Source organism: Pogona vitticeps, chromosome 13 (assembly GCF_051106095.1).
Source record: "Pogona vitticeps strain Pit_001003342236 chromosome 13, PviZW2.1, whole genome shotgun sequence".
Lineage (NCBI taxonomy): Eukaryota > Metazoa > Chordata > Lepidosauria > Squamata > Agamidae > Pogona > Pogona vitticeps.
The window spans coordinates 7,035,172-7,051,684 of NC_135795.1; the positions used below are offsets into that span (position 1 = coordinate 7,035,172).

General features: G+C 44.6%; 1 protein-coding gene across 3 annotated transcripts; it reads left to right on the top strand.

Annotated features, from left to right (window-relative positions):
- The first annotated feature begins 1,670 nt into the window (after positions 1-1,670).
- On the top strand, positions 1,671-16,286 carry C13H8orf33 (chromosome 13 C8orf33 homolog). 3 transcript variants are annotated; one of them, XM_072982882.2, is made up of 9 exons: positions 1,671-1,829; positions 3,273-3,340; positions 4,016-4,106; positions 4,988-5,125; positions 5,308-5,817; positions 7,788-7,960; positions 9,416-9,503; positions 10,420-10,566; positions 14,824-16,286. In XM_072982882.2, the coding sequence occupies exons 2-9, from the start codon at positions 3,332-3,334 to the stop codon at positions 15,039-15,041; spliced, it is 1,374 nt and encodes a 457-aa protein (XP_072838983.2). In that variant the 5' UTR covers positions 1,671-1,829; positions 3,273-3,331; the 3' UTR covers positions 15,042-16,286. The 3 variants fall into 3 exon arrangements, with proteins under 3 accessions (XP_072838983.2, XP_072838984.2, XP_072838985.2); XM_072982883.2 differs by having other exon boundaries at positions 1,814-2,001; XM_072982884.2 differs by having other exon boundaries at positions 1,820-2,095.
- Positions 16,287-16,513: the final 227 nt, after the last annotated feature.

The window sequence follows — 16,513 nt, forward strand, 5'->3', positions numbered from 1 at the left end:
GAGAGAAAGAACACCAAGTCATGATGCTGCTACTCATGATGGCTGGGGCTGCAACCGTTCATTGCATTGCAGGGCCTTTGATCTCAGCCGGAATGTTCCACTGGGCAGATCGGAACCTTGGGCTGTCGTGAGCCACCCTGGCCACCTTCCATTTGCCTGATGCCAGATCAGGGAGGCACAGGGCCTGGCCAAAGATAATGTGGCAGGTATGCTGTGCCCCTGAAAGGACCCCTCCCCAGCAGCCACGCCTGGGTGGAAATGGGGGGGGTGTCACAAGGAGGCAACACCACCCTTCGGTTCCCTCCACCTCCAAGGAGAGCAGAACCTTTCGAGGAAGCGTCAGGAAAAGAGAGGAAGCCCAAAGCCCTCGCCCCATTTCTACGAAACATTTAAAACCACTTAACGTGGCGTTGAAATGACTTGGTACCTGGCACAGCGGGAGCGTAGCAGGAAGATGACGGACGAGCCAGGGGAAGCTGCCCCTCGCCATGCTGGTCCGGCTCCGGGTTCGACTCCACCTCAGATCGAGGCCGTCGATCCGTCGCTCTCAGTGAGGCGAGCCAGTTTCCCAACCACAGAACCAGTCCAGATAAACAAGCGACCAGGAGACGGCGGGACAGGCAGGAAGCTCCCGATGCCGGGGGGAGGAAGGTGTTAAAGAACCTCCATGGCACGCTGGCTCCCAGGACTGACAGGGCTGTCCCATCCCCGTCAGAGTCCCCCCAGGGCTGCTCCTCCTCCAGGCTGGCGAAGAGGTCCCCCAGATCTCTGCTCGGGAGTTCTGGTGCCTCGCAAGGGTCTTCGTTTAAAAACAGTGATCCGAGGATCACAATCAGGTAGGCAAACCTCGTGGCATCCGCCATGGTCACTTGCCCAACTGTGGCAGGCAAGGATGAGCAGGGAGATTTTCCTCCAAGATTTTGGCCAGGCTTCAGTGATGTCACAATGAGGGGTAGGATGGGCCCCCCACCCACTCACCCACCCTAAGGGGGGGGGGAGAAACCAGCTGCCTATTTTATTTATTTATTTATTAGATGTTTACCCCTCTCCCTTCTAGACACATGACTACTCAGGGCGTATTATAATACATTGGTTTTTGTAATACATTGTCTCTTGTGACAATAACGGGAGAAGGACACTTGTGGAGGGAGAACAGGAACGTCACGGTCAGCCTCATGTGTTCTTCCCCCCCCCTCCTCTGCTCCAGCTGTGAGACTGGTGCAGAAGTACCTCGTCAAATATATTTCTCCCATTGCAGTCAAGCATTTTACCAGCACTTTAAAAAATGCTGTCTTTGAGCTGATGAGATTAAAAAGCAAGATCCAAAACATTCAGTCAGCAATTCATCATAGTCCAGCAGAGAGCATCTATGATTCACAAATGGGTGGTTCTCACCCCCGGCTACGGACCTGTTTCCAGATGGGGTGAGAGGTGGGGACCTGATTTTTTAAAATAGATTTTTCCAAATCCTTTTGTCACGGACGGCTACCCGGGGGGGGGGGGGCGGATTGCAAGAGAGCAACTCAGTCGGATTATGGAACACCATTGGATGGCTTTCAAGTAGGCGGCTCTTTTTTTCGCACTGTTTACAAGGATGGGATGGATCCAAGCTGGAAAACATGCCTTTTAAAGGGGTGACGTTCTTTACTGAACGGTTTTTTAGCCAAAGAAGTGAAGAAGATCCGTTAGCTGCAACAAAGACAGGGCGGTTTCAGGGCGGAACCAAAGTCCTCGGGGGCGAGGAGCATGGGGAGCGGGAGGGAAGACATTCCGTGACGGACATGGTCCGCTCGACTCGTTTTCTCCGACGGATCTCCACGAGTAACTGGGTAAGAGGGAACTGCGACGGGCTCCCGTTATAGCTCGGTGGGGGGGGGGGGGCGTTGCTTCTACCTAGCCAGTGCGATGAATTCCTTATCTCTTGCACCACAACGGGGAAGGGCAAGCGGGAGAGAAAGGCACAAAACTGGAGGAACGGAGAGAGTAACGTCGTTACAGCAGGTGCTAGGATAGCGACGTTATATAGTATCCGAGTAGTTCGCGGTGTTCACGGGCTGGCGCGTTTCGCGCACGGTATTGCCAGGTGACGTGTAACGTAATTCGGAACCGTTACTTCCGATCTAGAGAGCTTGGAATGGTGCTTTTGGAATAGTTCGTTACCCTTGCAGCTCTGCATCTGAGAATACATAGTTACCGGCGCAGCTTCGATAACTTTTAAAACTCTGAACATCACATGCCGGCTGGCTAAACTATTTAGCACACTTTCTGCCCAGCTGGCCCTCAGAGCTCAAGACAGGATTTGGACCAGATGGTCGTTCTTCTCCAGGCCACACAGCTGTAACTATAAAAATAGTATTGTCATAGGGCAAGAAAGGAAATGATCCCTTTTAAAGTTACAGTGTAATAGAAGTACAATAGTTAAAATGTCTGTATAACTCACTATTTATTTAAAGTAGTGACTTCTCATGACCCAATATGGTTTATCTTGCCAGGCAAGAAGACAGCCTTTGCTAACTGGTTCATTCTTGCATGGTGGATGCAGTGAAGTCAGAACTTTTCTTATTCTTGTGAGACCGGGTGTTTTTTTTTTCTGATCACGGGGAGGTTTTGCATATTTTCAAGAATGATTTTTGTACTTTTATGTAAATGTACAAAATTGGAAACTGCGGGCTTCTCTGCACCCCTGGGTCGGAGCAGATTGGAGCAGGCTAAATAGGGACTCTGGGAGAGCCAGCAAGGCATGCCATTGATGCAATCCTCCAAAGGACATACAGACCTCAAGTCACCCTGTTTGATCTGTTTTTTTTAAAAAGCTATGTGTATTAGCTATGTTGTATTAATGTGCATTACAAGTGATCTTTAAGAGATCTGTATTGATTGTTCTGAATTTACAACTCATCTTGATGCCAGATTTACTTCTAAAAGTCTGGTCAAGAGCCTGTGGCAGCCTATTACACAATACATAAATAGACGTCTCTCCCTTATCTTAAAGGGCCAGTCCAGAAAACCTCCACAGTTGCAAGCCATTTCTTGACTGACTGTTTAAGACAAGAGAAAGAAAAGGTGTTTCAAGATGGCCTTAAGCAAGTCACTGTTACCCTTAATTGCAATACGGCAATAAAGCTGATCTTGCTGAAGATTCAGTCCTGCAGATATTACCTAGGAGGGAGCCCCATTGAGCTTAGTGGGGCTTACGTCTGAGTAAACATACATAGGATTCGAGTGCATATGTGTTAAGCTGTGGATGGCAATTTTTCATTTTGTGTTTCTAGGTGAATGGTAATGTAAGAACTTGAAGATTGTAGATACGCTTGTATTGCCAGTGTTCATAATGGAAGAGGTAAGGAAGGATTATTATGTGTTCTTCTCTGCTTACTGAAACAGGAATGGGTGGCCATATTTGGGGGCTTCTGTACCTTTAATTGCTGGATACAAGAGGGATATTTTGTGAAGCGTAGCTTGTCATCTCACAGCTCATGGTGGTTGAAAGATTGTCTCTCCATTTGTGCATTAATAAAGACAAAGAAACTGTCCAGAATCTTGTTATGTATTTATGTTGGTGTATACATTAAAGGAACATACATAAAACGAACACAGAGATTGTGGTTGGCTGGCAAGAAATTGTGTTCCATACAGCTTGCTCTGCTTGTGTATCTTGAAAGCAGGGTATGGTCTACACAATTTATACTCATCATCACATACCTTACCACGTTTGTGTACATGTGAATGCTGAGCTCTTCTTGGCTGTTTTTTTTTTTTCAAAAAACGATTTGTACTTCTGCAAATCTTGACTTTTCCAAGCACATCACTAATGCATCTTGCTTCTTAGTGACCCTTAGTATTTAATTCATTTTAATACTTTTATTCCTTAATCTGTTCTTAGTGATGCTATTAACCATCACTAGTGCTTTTTGTTGTTACTGCTGTTGTGGAAAATCAAGATAAAGGTGATGATGGTGTGGTTATAATTAATAACCGTCACCATGCTCTCTCTATGTGCTTTCCATTGATCCAGGCTCCCAAACCGACCCTCCAGGATGAACTGGAATGGTGCATTTCTCAACTGGAGACTGGCCTCTTGCGTCTGCACCCAACCCCCAAGCAAGGTATCTTCGTTCTTTTCTCCCAAAGAACCTCAAGTCTCATCCAGTCGCATTTCTAACCCAACATGGTTCCAAGCAATCAATAGATTCTGTGTAATCCTTCTGACCAACCATGATATGTTTTTGCTAGGACAACTTTCCTTTCCCTTGAGGAAAATCTCCTCTCTTCAGCTTTATGCTTGGTGGGGACACATGGACGAGGTGCAATCTCCCTACAAAAGCTGATAGGTGTATCAGCGTATCAGGTCTGGTACACCATCCTTTGGTCCTTTTCTCTTGGCTTTCCCCAGGAACAGGAGTTAGTTAAGTATTCAAGAGGAAAGTTTTATAATGTATTTTCATTTGGGAGAGACATGTAGAAAATGTATGAATGGAACTCTAGCTCAGATGCTAACAATTCACAAATTCTCGTGATGGAGCAAATCACTATCTCAAAAGACTCAGGTTCCTGTCAGTAATGTAAGATCATTATTGACCTTCACGGCATGCTGCGAGGGAGAGAGAAAAGAGGATTGTAAAATGCTTTGCAGATTAATGAATAAATTTATGGTATCATGGCAGTGGTATCATCTGCCGCCTACCCAATGCACAAACTCAAATCAAATAATTTATTGTCATTGTAAATATATACATAGTATACCCATACAATGAAATTCACACACCCAGGAACCAGACCCACATGGACACACATAAAAATTCCCCAAACACCCCCCACCCATTAAAAATCCCCCATTAGGAATACAAACATCTACACCGCAGGCTAAGTAACACTGTCCAATTAACTATCCACTACTGGTGGTCTTTAAGCTCTGTTATTAAGTGCAATTATAGCTCTGGGATAAAAACTATTCAACTTCTGGTTTTCTTACAACGCGGGAAAGCAGCAGAGGAGACCCGGCGCATTCTTGGCGTCCTGCGCTCACGCAAGGCTCCTCTTGTGAAAAAGCGGCAGGTGATGAATCGTGTCTTTGGAAACTATCGGCTCAAGATGGCAGAGGAAAGGAAGAGAGCAGCAAAAGCAGGTGAGAACACAAGCTCTGTCCTCTGCTAGAAATCTGGAAAAGGTATTGGTGCGATTCATGTTGAAGACAGTGCGCACTTCTGCATAGTCCTTGTCATTTTTGTGGACTGGGGTGGAAATGATCTCCGTATACTGAGGACATGTATCTTAGTAGAACACATTCTTTCTGTTCTTTCCCTACAGCTGTGAAATCTGAGGAAGTAGAAATAAAACTAGGAGATCCTTCAGCTGGTGTGGTCTACAGGAAGCAATCCAGCCAGCCCTCTGTGTCGTCGACGTCATGGTTTGTCCCATCGGATAACAGCTTTCAGTTTGATTTTGTGCTTTCGGAGAGAGGATCGGAGGAAATTGCTGAAACTACTGCAGGAGCCGAAGAAATAGGTAACTCCAGGACGCAGCCGGATGCCAGTGATCCCTCTGGAAGGCTGGACTTCTCCACCGGAAGCCCGGGGAGCAAATTTGCTTTCAACTTTGCCATCTTAGATGTCCCTCCGCTTCCATCTGATGCTGCAGATCCAGCTTCAGAAGCTGCAGCAGAAGCAGGCGTTGACTCCCCAGGCACAAAAACTGTGATGATGCCAGATATGTCAACAGTTCTGAAATCTGATTCTTTAAGCGTGACGGACGATGTACATAGAATAAATGAAGATTACCTGATGCAAGAGGCCCCTAAACGGGCAGTCACCCAAGTAGGTATGGAGATTCTGGCATTGAGTCCTAATTCTATATTAGAAGTAGATCTGTGAGTATTAGCCTGTGGCAAGTTGAGAATTTGATGGAGGAAAGGATTCCATCATAGAAGAAAACGGTGGTGGTGAACCAGGTAACCTGCAGTTGACTTCCATAGGTGTGCTTAAGCAGGCTTAATATTTGTGGGTCAATAAGGTTGTATGGAAGACTAGCTTAAGCCCATAAGTGAAGGGCAGGTGGCCCTTCGGATAGTGTTAGACTAAAACTCCGAGCATCATTCACTTTTGGCTGTGTCGCACATAACGTTTGGGACTAAGAATCTAGCCCTTCTTTTAGTTGGCAGGTAAATTGTCCTGTTCTGCGGGATGGCTTGAGGAGAGACTATTGCCACTTTCGATTTTGCAGGCTGAAAGATAAGCAATCCGTGGATAAGCAGAAGCGCCATCAAAGCCCAAAAGGCAGGCCTTTATGGGGGAACAAGCATGAAACAGCCAAGGTCCAAGGATGTTGAGCAAATGAAGGGTTCAGAACTAATTGCGAACTAATTGCGACCGTGAAATTGTTGTTTCTGGAGAAGCAACTCTGACTGGGGCAGTTATTTTACAGTGCTTCTTCTGAACTCTGCTTCAGCTGCCAAAAGGGGAGGGAGGGGAAGCAAAGTGTGCTGCTTATATGCCACCCATAGTGCTTAAAGTACTCTCTGGGTAGTTTATAATTTATTTATGCAGGCTACATGTTGCCTCACAGCAAGCTGAGTACTAATTTTGCCAACCTCAGAAGGATGGAGGGCTGAGTGAACCTTGAGCCCTCTACCTGGGTTTAAACCTGGGTCGAGTTTTGGCTGCCATACTGCAGTTTAACCACTGTGCCAGGAGCCTTGTGCATCCCTTTCAACTGCAGGTGTCAGAGCCCTCCCTGGGCAGCTCCCGCTGGCTCTGTGTTTTCATTCCAGCACCAGAAGCCAATGCTGCTCTTTGTGGGGGGGGGGGGGTCTGTCCTCTGCCTTGTCCTTTCCCTTCTGTGGCTGAGGATCTGCTCCTTTCTCCTCTGACTGGTCTGACTCCTCCACCTCCTCTCCTAAGAATCTTTGGCCAGGTAGAGGAAGGTAATGAATGAATGAATTAAATGAGTTGTTTTACTCGGAAGAATGTTTTTACTGATACAGACAAGCTTTTAATCAATGAGACTGAGTGCTAACCGCTGATGTTGGTGGAGACTCGTTACTTTCCTGTTCATTCTTCTCATGAAAACTGCTAACTTTTGCTCATTGAGTCTGTAAAAGTTTATCTTAACTGATGGTATTTCATAGAGGTATCTAGAAATAGGAAGATTTTTTAAAGGCTATTAAAAGCTTTAGTCAATGAAATCTATTGAATCTGCATGTGAGGGAAACCATTATTTTAAAAGCAAAAACTGCTTGAGTTGCTGCCCAGAAATCAGTTTTTTTATATACAGTGGTGCCTCACTTAACGACGACAATCCGTTCCAGGAAAATTGCTGTTAAGCGAAAACATCGTAAAGCGAAATTAAAAAGCCAATTGAAACACATTGAAAACCATTCAATGCATTCCAGTGGGCTGAAAACTCACCGTCCAGTGAAGATCCTCCATACGGTGGCCATTTTTGGTGTCTATATAGCGAGGAATCCATCCCTAAGCACAGCGGGGAGCCATTTTGAAAACCCGACAATCAGCTGTTTTTGATCGTCGTAAAGCGAAAATCGGTTCCCTAAGCAGGGAACCAATCATCGCTAAGCAAAACTCCCCCATTTAGACCATCATTTTGCGATCGCAAAACATCGTAAAGCAGATTCATCGTAATGCGGGGCAGTCGTTAAGCGGGGCACGACTGTATGCCATTCTTCGTCTTCTCTTCCCAGAGTGAACACTGGGGAAGTAGTAGGTGCAAACATATGCCAATGAAATTGGTTAGAAAGGGGTGATTAAATAAAATTTTATTTAATCTGTCTGCAGACCTGGAGGAGAGTAAAGAAACAAAGCCAGCAGCGGTAGCAGCAGCAGGCACTTCATTCAAGAAGAAAAGGAAAAAGAAACAACTGCCTGCCAAGGTGTCACCCAGTGGGAGCGTAAATGGAGGCTGCAAATCTAATGGCAAAGACACGTCAGACCAGACTGAGACATGTCAGGTGTGTGAAAGCTGCCGTGAACATAGGATATGGCTAATTCTCCGTGTTCTAATATTGTTTCAGCCTGTTTTTTTTTCTTTAACCACATACCTCACCTTGTAGCCCAATAAGATACCAGAACAGCTTGCAAAAGGTAAATAGCCTGGCAGTTCATTGTGTCAAGGCTTACAGTTTAAATTTAAAGCATAATATAGAAGAAGAAAGGGAAGCTGGGGGAGGTTCAGATAATTTTCAGAATGATTAACTGGACAGAAACAGTCCTTGTGGAGGAGGAAGCAGATGGCGGTGGTAGATGGTTCCTTATTTATTTACAGTACGACCCCCATATCCGATGGGGATTGGTTCCAAGTCCCCCACATGGACACTAAAAACCGTGGATAATAGTGAACACTATAGAGTGGTACCTCGCTTGACGATGTTAATTCGTTCCAGCGAAATCGATGTAGAGCGGAAACATCGTCAAACAAAACAAAAAAAACCATTGAAACGCATTGAAAACCTAAACAGGTGTTTAGTGCTTCCCAGCCCCACCTCTTCTGGCAGGTGCCCACTCCAAGGCGACACCCAGAGGGAGGTGAACAGGGAAGCCAGAACACATCGCGAACCACCAAACCAGGAATTTGTGCCCATCTCTACTCCTAAACCATTAAGGGCTTTATAAGCTAGGACCAACACCTTAAATGGAGCATGGAAACTAACAGGGAACCCATAAAGGCATGCCAAGACTGGAGAATATGATGTATGGCAACCTTTGTAGGGTTTTTTAAGATAGAAAGTACTAAGCAGGGGTTTACCAGTCCCTCCTTCTGAACCTATGCAACTGGTAGCTATGGTCATGTCTTCCTGATGTTTGGTAAAGCGAATTTTATTTAATATCCATTTTAGTGCCTTTGAAACATGTTTTAACAATTATTTTTAATATCCTTTAAAGATCGTTGTAAATATTTAATATGTAAATCCCTCCCGTCACCGCTTGATTTCCATTTTCCCATCTTGAATGATACTGTATTTGTTGTTAAATTGTTGTTTGATATATTAGATCGCTTTTAGTCTTTTTTTATTGTTAACCGCCCAGAGTAGACGTTGTCTAAATGGGCAGGATATAAATTCAATAATAAATAAAATAAATATTACTAGTCGGTTCTTTTGGTAACAACCGGTTATCTTTTAATCCAAATGAAATGGTTTTAATTGTCTTTATTTGATAAGGATGGCCGGTGTCTGGTGTTACATTTATATTTTTCTTGTTCGGGTTGAGTTCTTTATTGTTTGCAGTTTGATTGCTTAGATTTAATTTTGGTTTAAGGTTAGTTATTGTGTGTCACCTGGAGAACTCTCTGGTCGAGCAGTTCACAAATGGCACACAAATGAATCGAATGGCACGAGGAGGCAACATTGGCGCAAGTACCCGTTTGGCAGTGGCGGTCTCAGTCTGTCCTTGTTTCCCTGTAATAGCCAGATGAGCAATTGAAGAAAGAGGTGGACTGGTGTGTGGAACAGCTGGAGCTTGGTCTGAAGACACGGAAATCAACTCCCAAGCAGAGTAAGTTCTATTTGCCGAGGAGGTTTGGGATGGGAGAACAGACAGCTGGGAAATGCTCTGTCTAATAACTGCAAAAAAATTTGCTGTTACCCTAGTGTAGGAAACCAGAGACTTCTGGGTGCCGATGGAGCTCTCTTGGGATCCTTTCTGATTCTCCCGCAAAGAGACGGTATCTCCCTTCATGAGCCTGCTCGGGTGTTAAGATAATCAGGGAAGGCCTTCTTCTCGGTCCCTTCACCTTCACAGGTGCATCTGGTGAGGACACAGAAGAGGGCCTTCTCTGTGGCTGCTCCCGGACTCTGGAACTCCCTCCCACTGGAGGCCAGCCTGGCCCCATCTTCGCTCTCCTTCCCCAAGCAAACAAAGAACGTTCTCTTCAGGCAGGCTTTCTTAGGAGAAAGATAGCTAAATGTGTGTGGTTTAAAAAAAAAAACATAAATAAATTAATTCCCAGGAATGGCTGTGTTCCTTTGCCCTGACACAGCCATTGAGCAGTTTCCACGCTTTGGAAACGTGGCTGCTATATTGAGAAAAATGTTTTTCACCAGTTGATGCAGAAAGGCTTTCTTTGTGGATTTCAGTGGTTTTGTACTGCTTTTTAACTCAATATTGTTTTAGTATTATAGCATTATCTGTGGGATTGGTACCTGTGGTTTCACTTATCTGGTGCCTCTGTGTGGTGGGGGGAATTAACCCCCATACATATTCCCAAGGTGTATTATCAGAATTGACCACTAGATGGAACCAGAGACTGTGCTATAAGGAGGTGACATAATGTGACCTGAGGGAAGCACCTCTTTTTGGGGGTGATATTTGTGCCAGATCTTTTGTCTGTTTTTGTCTCTTCATCTTTTGGTCTCACTGCTGGGCAAAAAGGAGGATAGACATCAAATGAATAAAATGTGCTTTGTTTCAGGGGAGGAAGCGCTCAGGGCTCTCAAGATCTTGCGCAGTGAGAAGACCGGGCTGGCAAAAAAGCGGCAGCTAATGCGAGCCATGTTCGGCGACTATAGAGCCAAAATGGCAGAGGAAAGAGAGAAGCAGCTGAAGCTCATGCAAGCAGGTAGAGGTCTGCAGACTGCCCAGCTTCGTTGGGTTCCTCTTTTTCTCTCCGTTGTTTCTGATCAGGCCACTCATTCAAAGTACAGTGGTGTCTCGCTTAACGATGTTAATTCGTTCCAGCGAAATCGCTGTAGAGCGAAAACGTCGTAAAGCGAAATAAAAAAGGCCATTGAAATGCATTGAAAACCGTTCAATGCATTCCAATGGGCTGAAAACTCACCGTCCAGCGAAGATCCTCCATAGGGGTGGCCATTTTCCATGCCTGTGCAGCGAGGAATCCATCCCTAAGCACAGCGAGGGGCCATTTTCTTCAGCCAGCGGCCATTTTGAAACCAGACGAACAGCTGTTTTTGATCGTCGTAAAGTAAAAATCGGTTCCCGAAGCAGGGAACCGATCATCGTTAAACAAAAAAACCCCATTCAAACCATTGTTTTGCGATCGCAAAAACCTCACCGTCAAGCGGATTCGTCGTTAAACGGGGTACAGTGGACCCTCGACTTACAGACGGCTCGACTTACAGACTTTTCGAGTTACAGACTTCTCTGGCTGCAAAATTTAGATTCGACTTGCAGCCGGAGAATCGACTTACAGACCAGAAAAAACCCAGAATGGAACAAAAATAGAATAAAAACCGCTGGTTATGGGATTAATCGGTTTTCAATGCATTGTAGGTCAATGGAGATTCGACCTACAGACTTTTCGACTTGCAGACACTATTCCAATACGGATTAATTCCGTAAGTAGAGGGTCCACTGTAATCGTAAAGCGGGGCACGACTGTACTCAAAACTTCCAAGTCTGGCCCTGGAGTTTGCTTGCTTGCATTTTCCCCTTTGGTGTTTGCCTTTTAGATATTAAACCTGCAAGCTACAACTATCTCATCCTTAACAGATATCTTGGTCACCCTCTCTCCGAGTTCCCTCTCAGTTGTTGAGGTTGGCTGTTGTAATGTCCACCCTCGAGCCCCTTTTGCTTGACCTTCAAGCCTCAGAGCACACAAAGGCAAACACTCTCCTCTTTAACACTGCTGCCACCAGGTGATGCCTAAATCACCATTACCTTAAAACGCTGTACTGCAGCTAAAACTGTGCTCACGACCTGGGGTTCAAATCCCAGGTAGCCGGCTCAAGGTTGACTCAGCCTTCCGTCCTTCCAAGGTCGGTAAAATGAGTACCCAGCTTGCTGGGGGGGCAATGTGTAGCCTTTATAATTAAAAATTGTAAACCGCCCGGAGAGTGCTTGTAGCGCTATGGGGCGGTATATAAGTCCAATAAATAAATAAATAAATAAATAAAGATTCAGGTCCACTCTTCAAGTTCCTTTAAATAAAACTTTGGTTTATTGATTACAGAGATTGATTCATGAATATCTTCAGTAGCTAATCACACCTCAGAATTTCCCAAACTACACACTCTATTACTCTCTCTGACTTTTTTCTCTACTTTGCCTGCCCCTTACATTTCTCTCACCTACTCAATCTACCCCTTGACTCTCTGACTCCGCCTCCTATAGCATCTCTCTTGGCTCCGCCTCTCAACAACATTAATATGCATGAACCATTACATTACATAACAAACATGAACCATTACATAATATAACATGAACCATAGACCTAACAAATAGGGAACGCTACAGCTGTCATTCATTCATTAGATAAAAGGAACCCAGCTTGTCGTAGCTTTATCTGCTTTTTCAAATCCGTTTGTCTTCTGAGTTTATGTGGTAGGTTTCATCATGAAGGCAGCTCACTAGACTCTGCTGAATCCTGCTGAACCAAGTTTAAACACTAAATCTGTCCAGGGATTTCCATCTGCGTTCTATTTCCTAACTTGTAGACGCACCAAGCCGGGAAATAAGATGCTTGCTTTGTAAATATTTGTTATTCTTTGTAAAAGCAGGCAGTAGTGACAGTGCATTACCTTTCTTTCTGCTTTGTTTCATAATCAGAAATTTAGTCTATGATACTATCCCAAAAGGTGGACACTTGGGACAATCCTCCAGATGGGCAGTGGCCGACCCCGCCTGTCGGGGGGGGGACCCTGATGCAGTTCTAGATAGCTTTATAGGGCACAGGTGCCCTAATCTGGGGTGTGTTTTCAGCTGGTTGTCTTTGAATGCTGTTTTTTTTGTCCGAAAGCCTTGGGGGGGGGTGTGACCAAATCTTAAACCTCTACTCATGAGAAAGATCGGGTTGCAGTCCAAGTCCCCATGCTAATCCAGAAGCAGCTGAAGCCAGAATATGGTGAGTCTATGAGCCAGCTATAAATCTTAAGAGACCTGACCTTTTATGCTGCTGGTTGACATTACATAGAAATTTTCAAAGGCAATGAGGGCTCTTATCTTTTTAGTTCCCCACCACCCCCACAAAAAATAAAACCAAATTATCCTAGAACCCATCTGTTTGGAGCCCTTGAGGTTTTTCTAATGGTTAGTCCCCACAGTGGAGTTTCCTCTAATACAAAGGTCTCTACCATGAAAAATGCCCTTTTATTTCCAGATTTTTTTAACTGGTTGATCTTGTCTGTAGAATAAAAAATCAGGGCATGCAAAGAGAGAGGGCTTGGGGATTCTGGGAGTTGCAGTTTGAAAAAGTAACTTTTCAACACTGTGAACTCATTGAAGCTGCTTTGGATGGGAGCCTGTTCAGCCAAAGAGGCTTTCAAGTTTTTAAAAAGTAGCTTTTTTTTATTCTGGCTAATATTGAGCACTATAGGTGAAAATTCTGCTGCTTATATAGCACCCCATAGAGCTTAAAGCACTCTCTGGGCGATTAACAATTTAATTAAATAAATAAATTTAGGCAGACTGTGCATCCCCCCCCCCTAATGAGCCGGGTACTCAATTTATCGACCTCGGAAGGATGGAAGGCTGAGTGAACCTTGAGCTGGTTACCTGGGATTGAACCCCAGGTCACGAGCAGAGTTTTGGCTGAAGGACAGTACTGCAATTTAATCACTGTGCTGCAAGGCGAATGGAACATTTTCACAGGTATAGGAGTGTGAGAGGAAAGCTTGCAGATATAATCGGTAGGTCCTTGCTTAGTGGTGCCATTAATGTTTCAGACTTTTTTTTGCATTATATAGGTTGTAGTGGATGATTTACTATAATCACTAATATTGTAGTCTGTTTTCATGATCTTCTGTTTTTTTTGGTATGTTCTACAATCATAACAATTTGATGTTACTTGGTGGTGTTTTTTTCCAATTTGCATCTATCGGTGTTGTTTTTATCATTTTATAAATTATTTTGAGCCATTGCCAGGAAGTGTGCAAATTTAAATAAAAAGGGAATCTCCTGCAGATCTTCGCTTTGTGGTTTGGTTCTGCTCAGTCAGGATTCCAGTCATCTCATCTCATTTCCTTTATTCAAATCCTTTCCCTTTCCTTCCCTTTCCAGCAGTTATTTGGTATTCTGTGCTCACTGGTCATGCTCAGTTCTCGTTGGGCTCTTTAATCTCCCTGTACAACAACTTGGGTTGTTTTCTGTTTTGTTTCTATGGGGGAATGCTCGACTTCCCCTTTGATTTCTTTGGACAGTCCTAACTTCCGTCTCTGAAAACAATACCCAAAAAAGAGAGAGAGACATGCGAACAACTGAACAATTCTGCCTATGTTTTTTATACTTGTTTGCCCATCCTTTTCTTTAAACCATCCCAGAGTTTTAATCTTTTTCACCACCATTGATTCTTCTCGGGTCATTTTGTGTGGCCTTCCAGGCTCTGTTAGAACGCAGCCTTCACTGCTTGCTATTCTCGTTGCGGTTGATTGAAACTGTCATCTAACGGCATCTGGAGGACCACACTTTCGCCAACACTGGTAGTCAGAACCACCGATATCACAAAGCCGTTGATGTCTCTTTGAAACAAAGCAAAACAGTGCTGTTTATGAATGCATTTTCCACTTGGAAGGAGCGTTCGGAGGGCTTTCTCTCCAACCAAAGGCTGTAGGTTCTCCAAATACGGCCTCTCAGCTTTCACATACATAGTCACCTGTCCACTGTTAGCCAAATGGGTCAGCATAGCAGAAGACGGCCAGAGAGACAGCTTGGCACGGCAAGTTCAGAAGTGTTGCGTTTCTTTGTTTCTTCCTTCAATTCCCAGAATCCTGTGCGAGGTTTATTTTTATGAAAATGCCACACAGGGTGGGGGATCCCGGGAAGCGTACTCAAAAAGCTCCAAGCTCTGTGAGTGTTGGGGCATGTTCATAGGGTCAGGGTTTATTACATTTATCCTTTCATTCTCTCCTTCCTCCCCCACAAGCTTCAAAGGGTGCCCGTATCGCAGAGGTGACTGAACAAGCGTGCCGGAAAAAGAGCCAAGTATTCCGGACGTCTGCAGAGAAGGCACGAAGCGTTAAGAGTCCTGCAGAAGACTTTCAGCGCTCTTCCTCATCCTCAGCTGATCCGGGGACCACAGATCCTTTTCAGTCTTTTCGGTTCATATCTTCCCAAGAAGAATTCTGCTTTAATTTTTTTTAAGAAAGCTTTCTGCACCTCTGCAGATTTGATGCTGTGTGGGTGATGGTTTACAAGCCAGCCAAAAACTTAAGGGCAGAATGGCTTGAAACAATGCACGGGTACATACTCCAGAAGCTTGTCAAGAGTGCCTTAGGGGAACAGAGATGGACAAATCGTGTGTATATCATATACTGTATGCTGCCGTTCATGAATCCAATGCCCTCTGTTGTTTCCTTGTTTAAATCTACAAGAGAGCCAATTAAAACAGTGAAAATAATTCAGAGGGAAGGGGAAGGAAAATGACTATAAGCAAAAAGTATTCAGCTTCTGAGGGGAAATGGGCAATAAAATAAAACAGGCATATAGAACATTCAGCATAACTGTATGCCTTATTAGTGATGGCCTCTGTTCTGAAACAGACACAAAGACTGCCAGGTGACCAGAAAACATCAGGAATGGGGTTGATCCTTCTGCCTTTGGAAACCGCTTGATCCACAAAAATTGAGACACAGAGGTGTCATGCAGTGTTGAAGAGTGTTGGACTGGGGATTAGGAGATCAGAGTCCCCACTCAGTCATGAAACTCTGAGTGACTCCCTTTTTCTCTAACTGACCCATCTCACTCAATGACTGTGAGCCTTAAGTGAGGAGAGAAGAGTCGGTGGTTGTCCCCTGGAGCTCATTCAGGGAATGAATGAAAGTAATATACAGGTTGCAAAGTTGCGCGGTTAAAAGTAATTTGGTTGTTGTGGGTTTTTCGGGATTTCCTGCTCCAGTCCTCTGAAGATGCCGGCCACAGAGACTGGCGAAATGTTAGGAAGAACAACCTTCAGAACACGGCTAAAGAGCCCGAAAAACCCACAACAACCATCAGATCCCGGCCGTGAAAGCCTTCGCGAACACATTAAAAGTAATTTGTTCCTCTTTCTCTTAATCTGAAGCCTGTTCCAATCAGTGACTCTGTCCCTCAGATTTAGCAGTAGCAGAGAAAAATGCAGATCTCTCGGAAGCATTAATTAGATACAGGAGATGAAACAAAGGGAAGCTGTTTCTCAAATGCGTTTGTTGTTGGGAGGCCCTGCTTCTCCAGCCCCGATTCTTGCAGGTGCCTGCGCACGCTCAACCCTGTGATGAAGGCCCAAAGATACTGTTGTAAACCGGGAGGTTTTATATGATCTCCAAAGGGTATTTCCAGAAAGGAAAGCACCAGTTCTCAGCTAAAATGCGCGCTGTGTATGTCTGAGTGAAAAATAAACCATGTTTGGAAGTGTGGTTGTTTATTTCTAAACGGTGCTGAAAGCACAAGAGACAGTGATGTGGCATTCGTGAACAGTACATCCTTTGTTTTGATTCTTGTCACTTCTTACTGTTTCTGCAGTCATCCTATCATTACGCACCACGGTAATGATAAGATGCCTATACAGGCAGCAGGAAGTTCTATAATCTGTAAAACTGGATTCTTGCATTGTTTGTTGTGTTCCTTGGTACCATTTG

Coding starts and splice junctions, on each gene's coding strand:
- C13H8orf33 (XM_072982882.2), top strand. Junction 5,126..5,307: donor GAAGAGAGCAGCAAAAGCAG/GTGAGAACACAA, acceptor CTTTCCCTACAG/CTGTGAAATCTGAGGAAGTA. Junction 5,818..7,787: donor ACGGGCAGTCACCCAAGTAG/GTATGGAGATTC, acceptor ATCTGTCTGCAG/ACCTGGAGGAGAGTAAAGAA.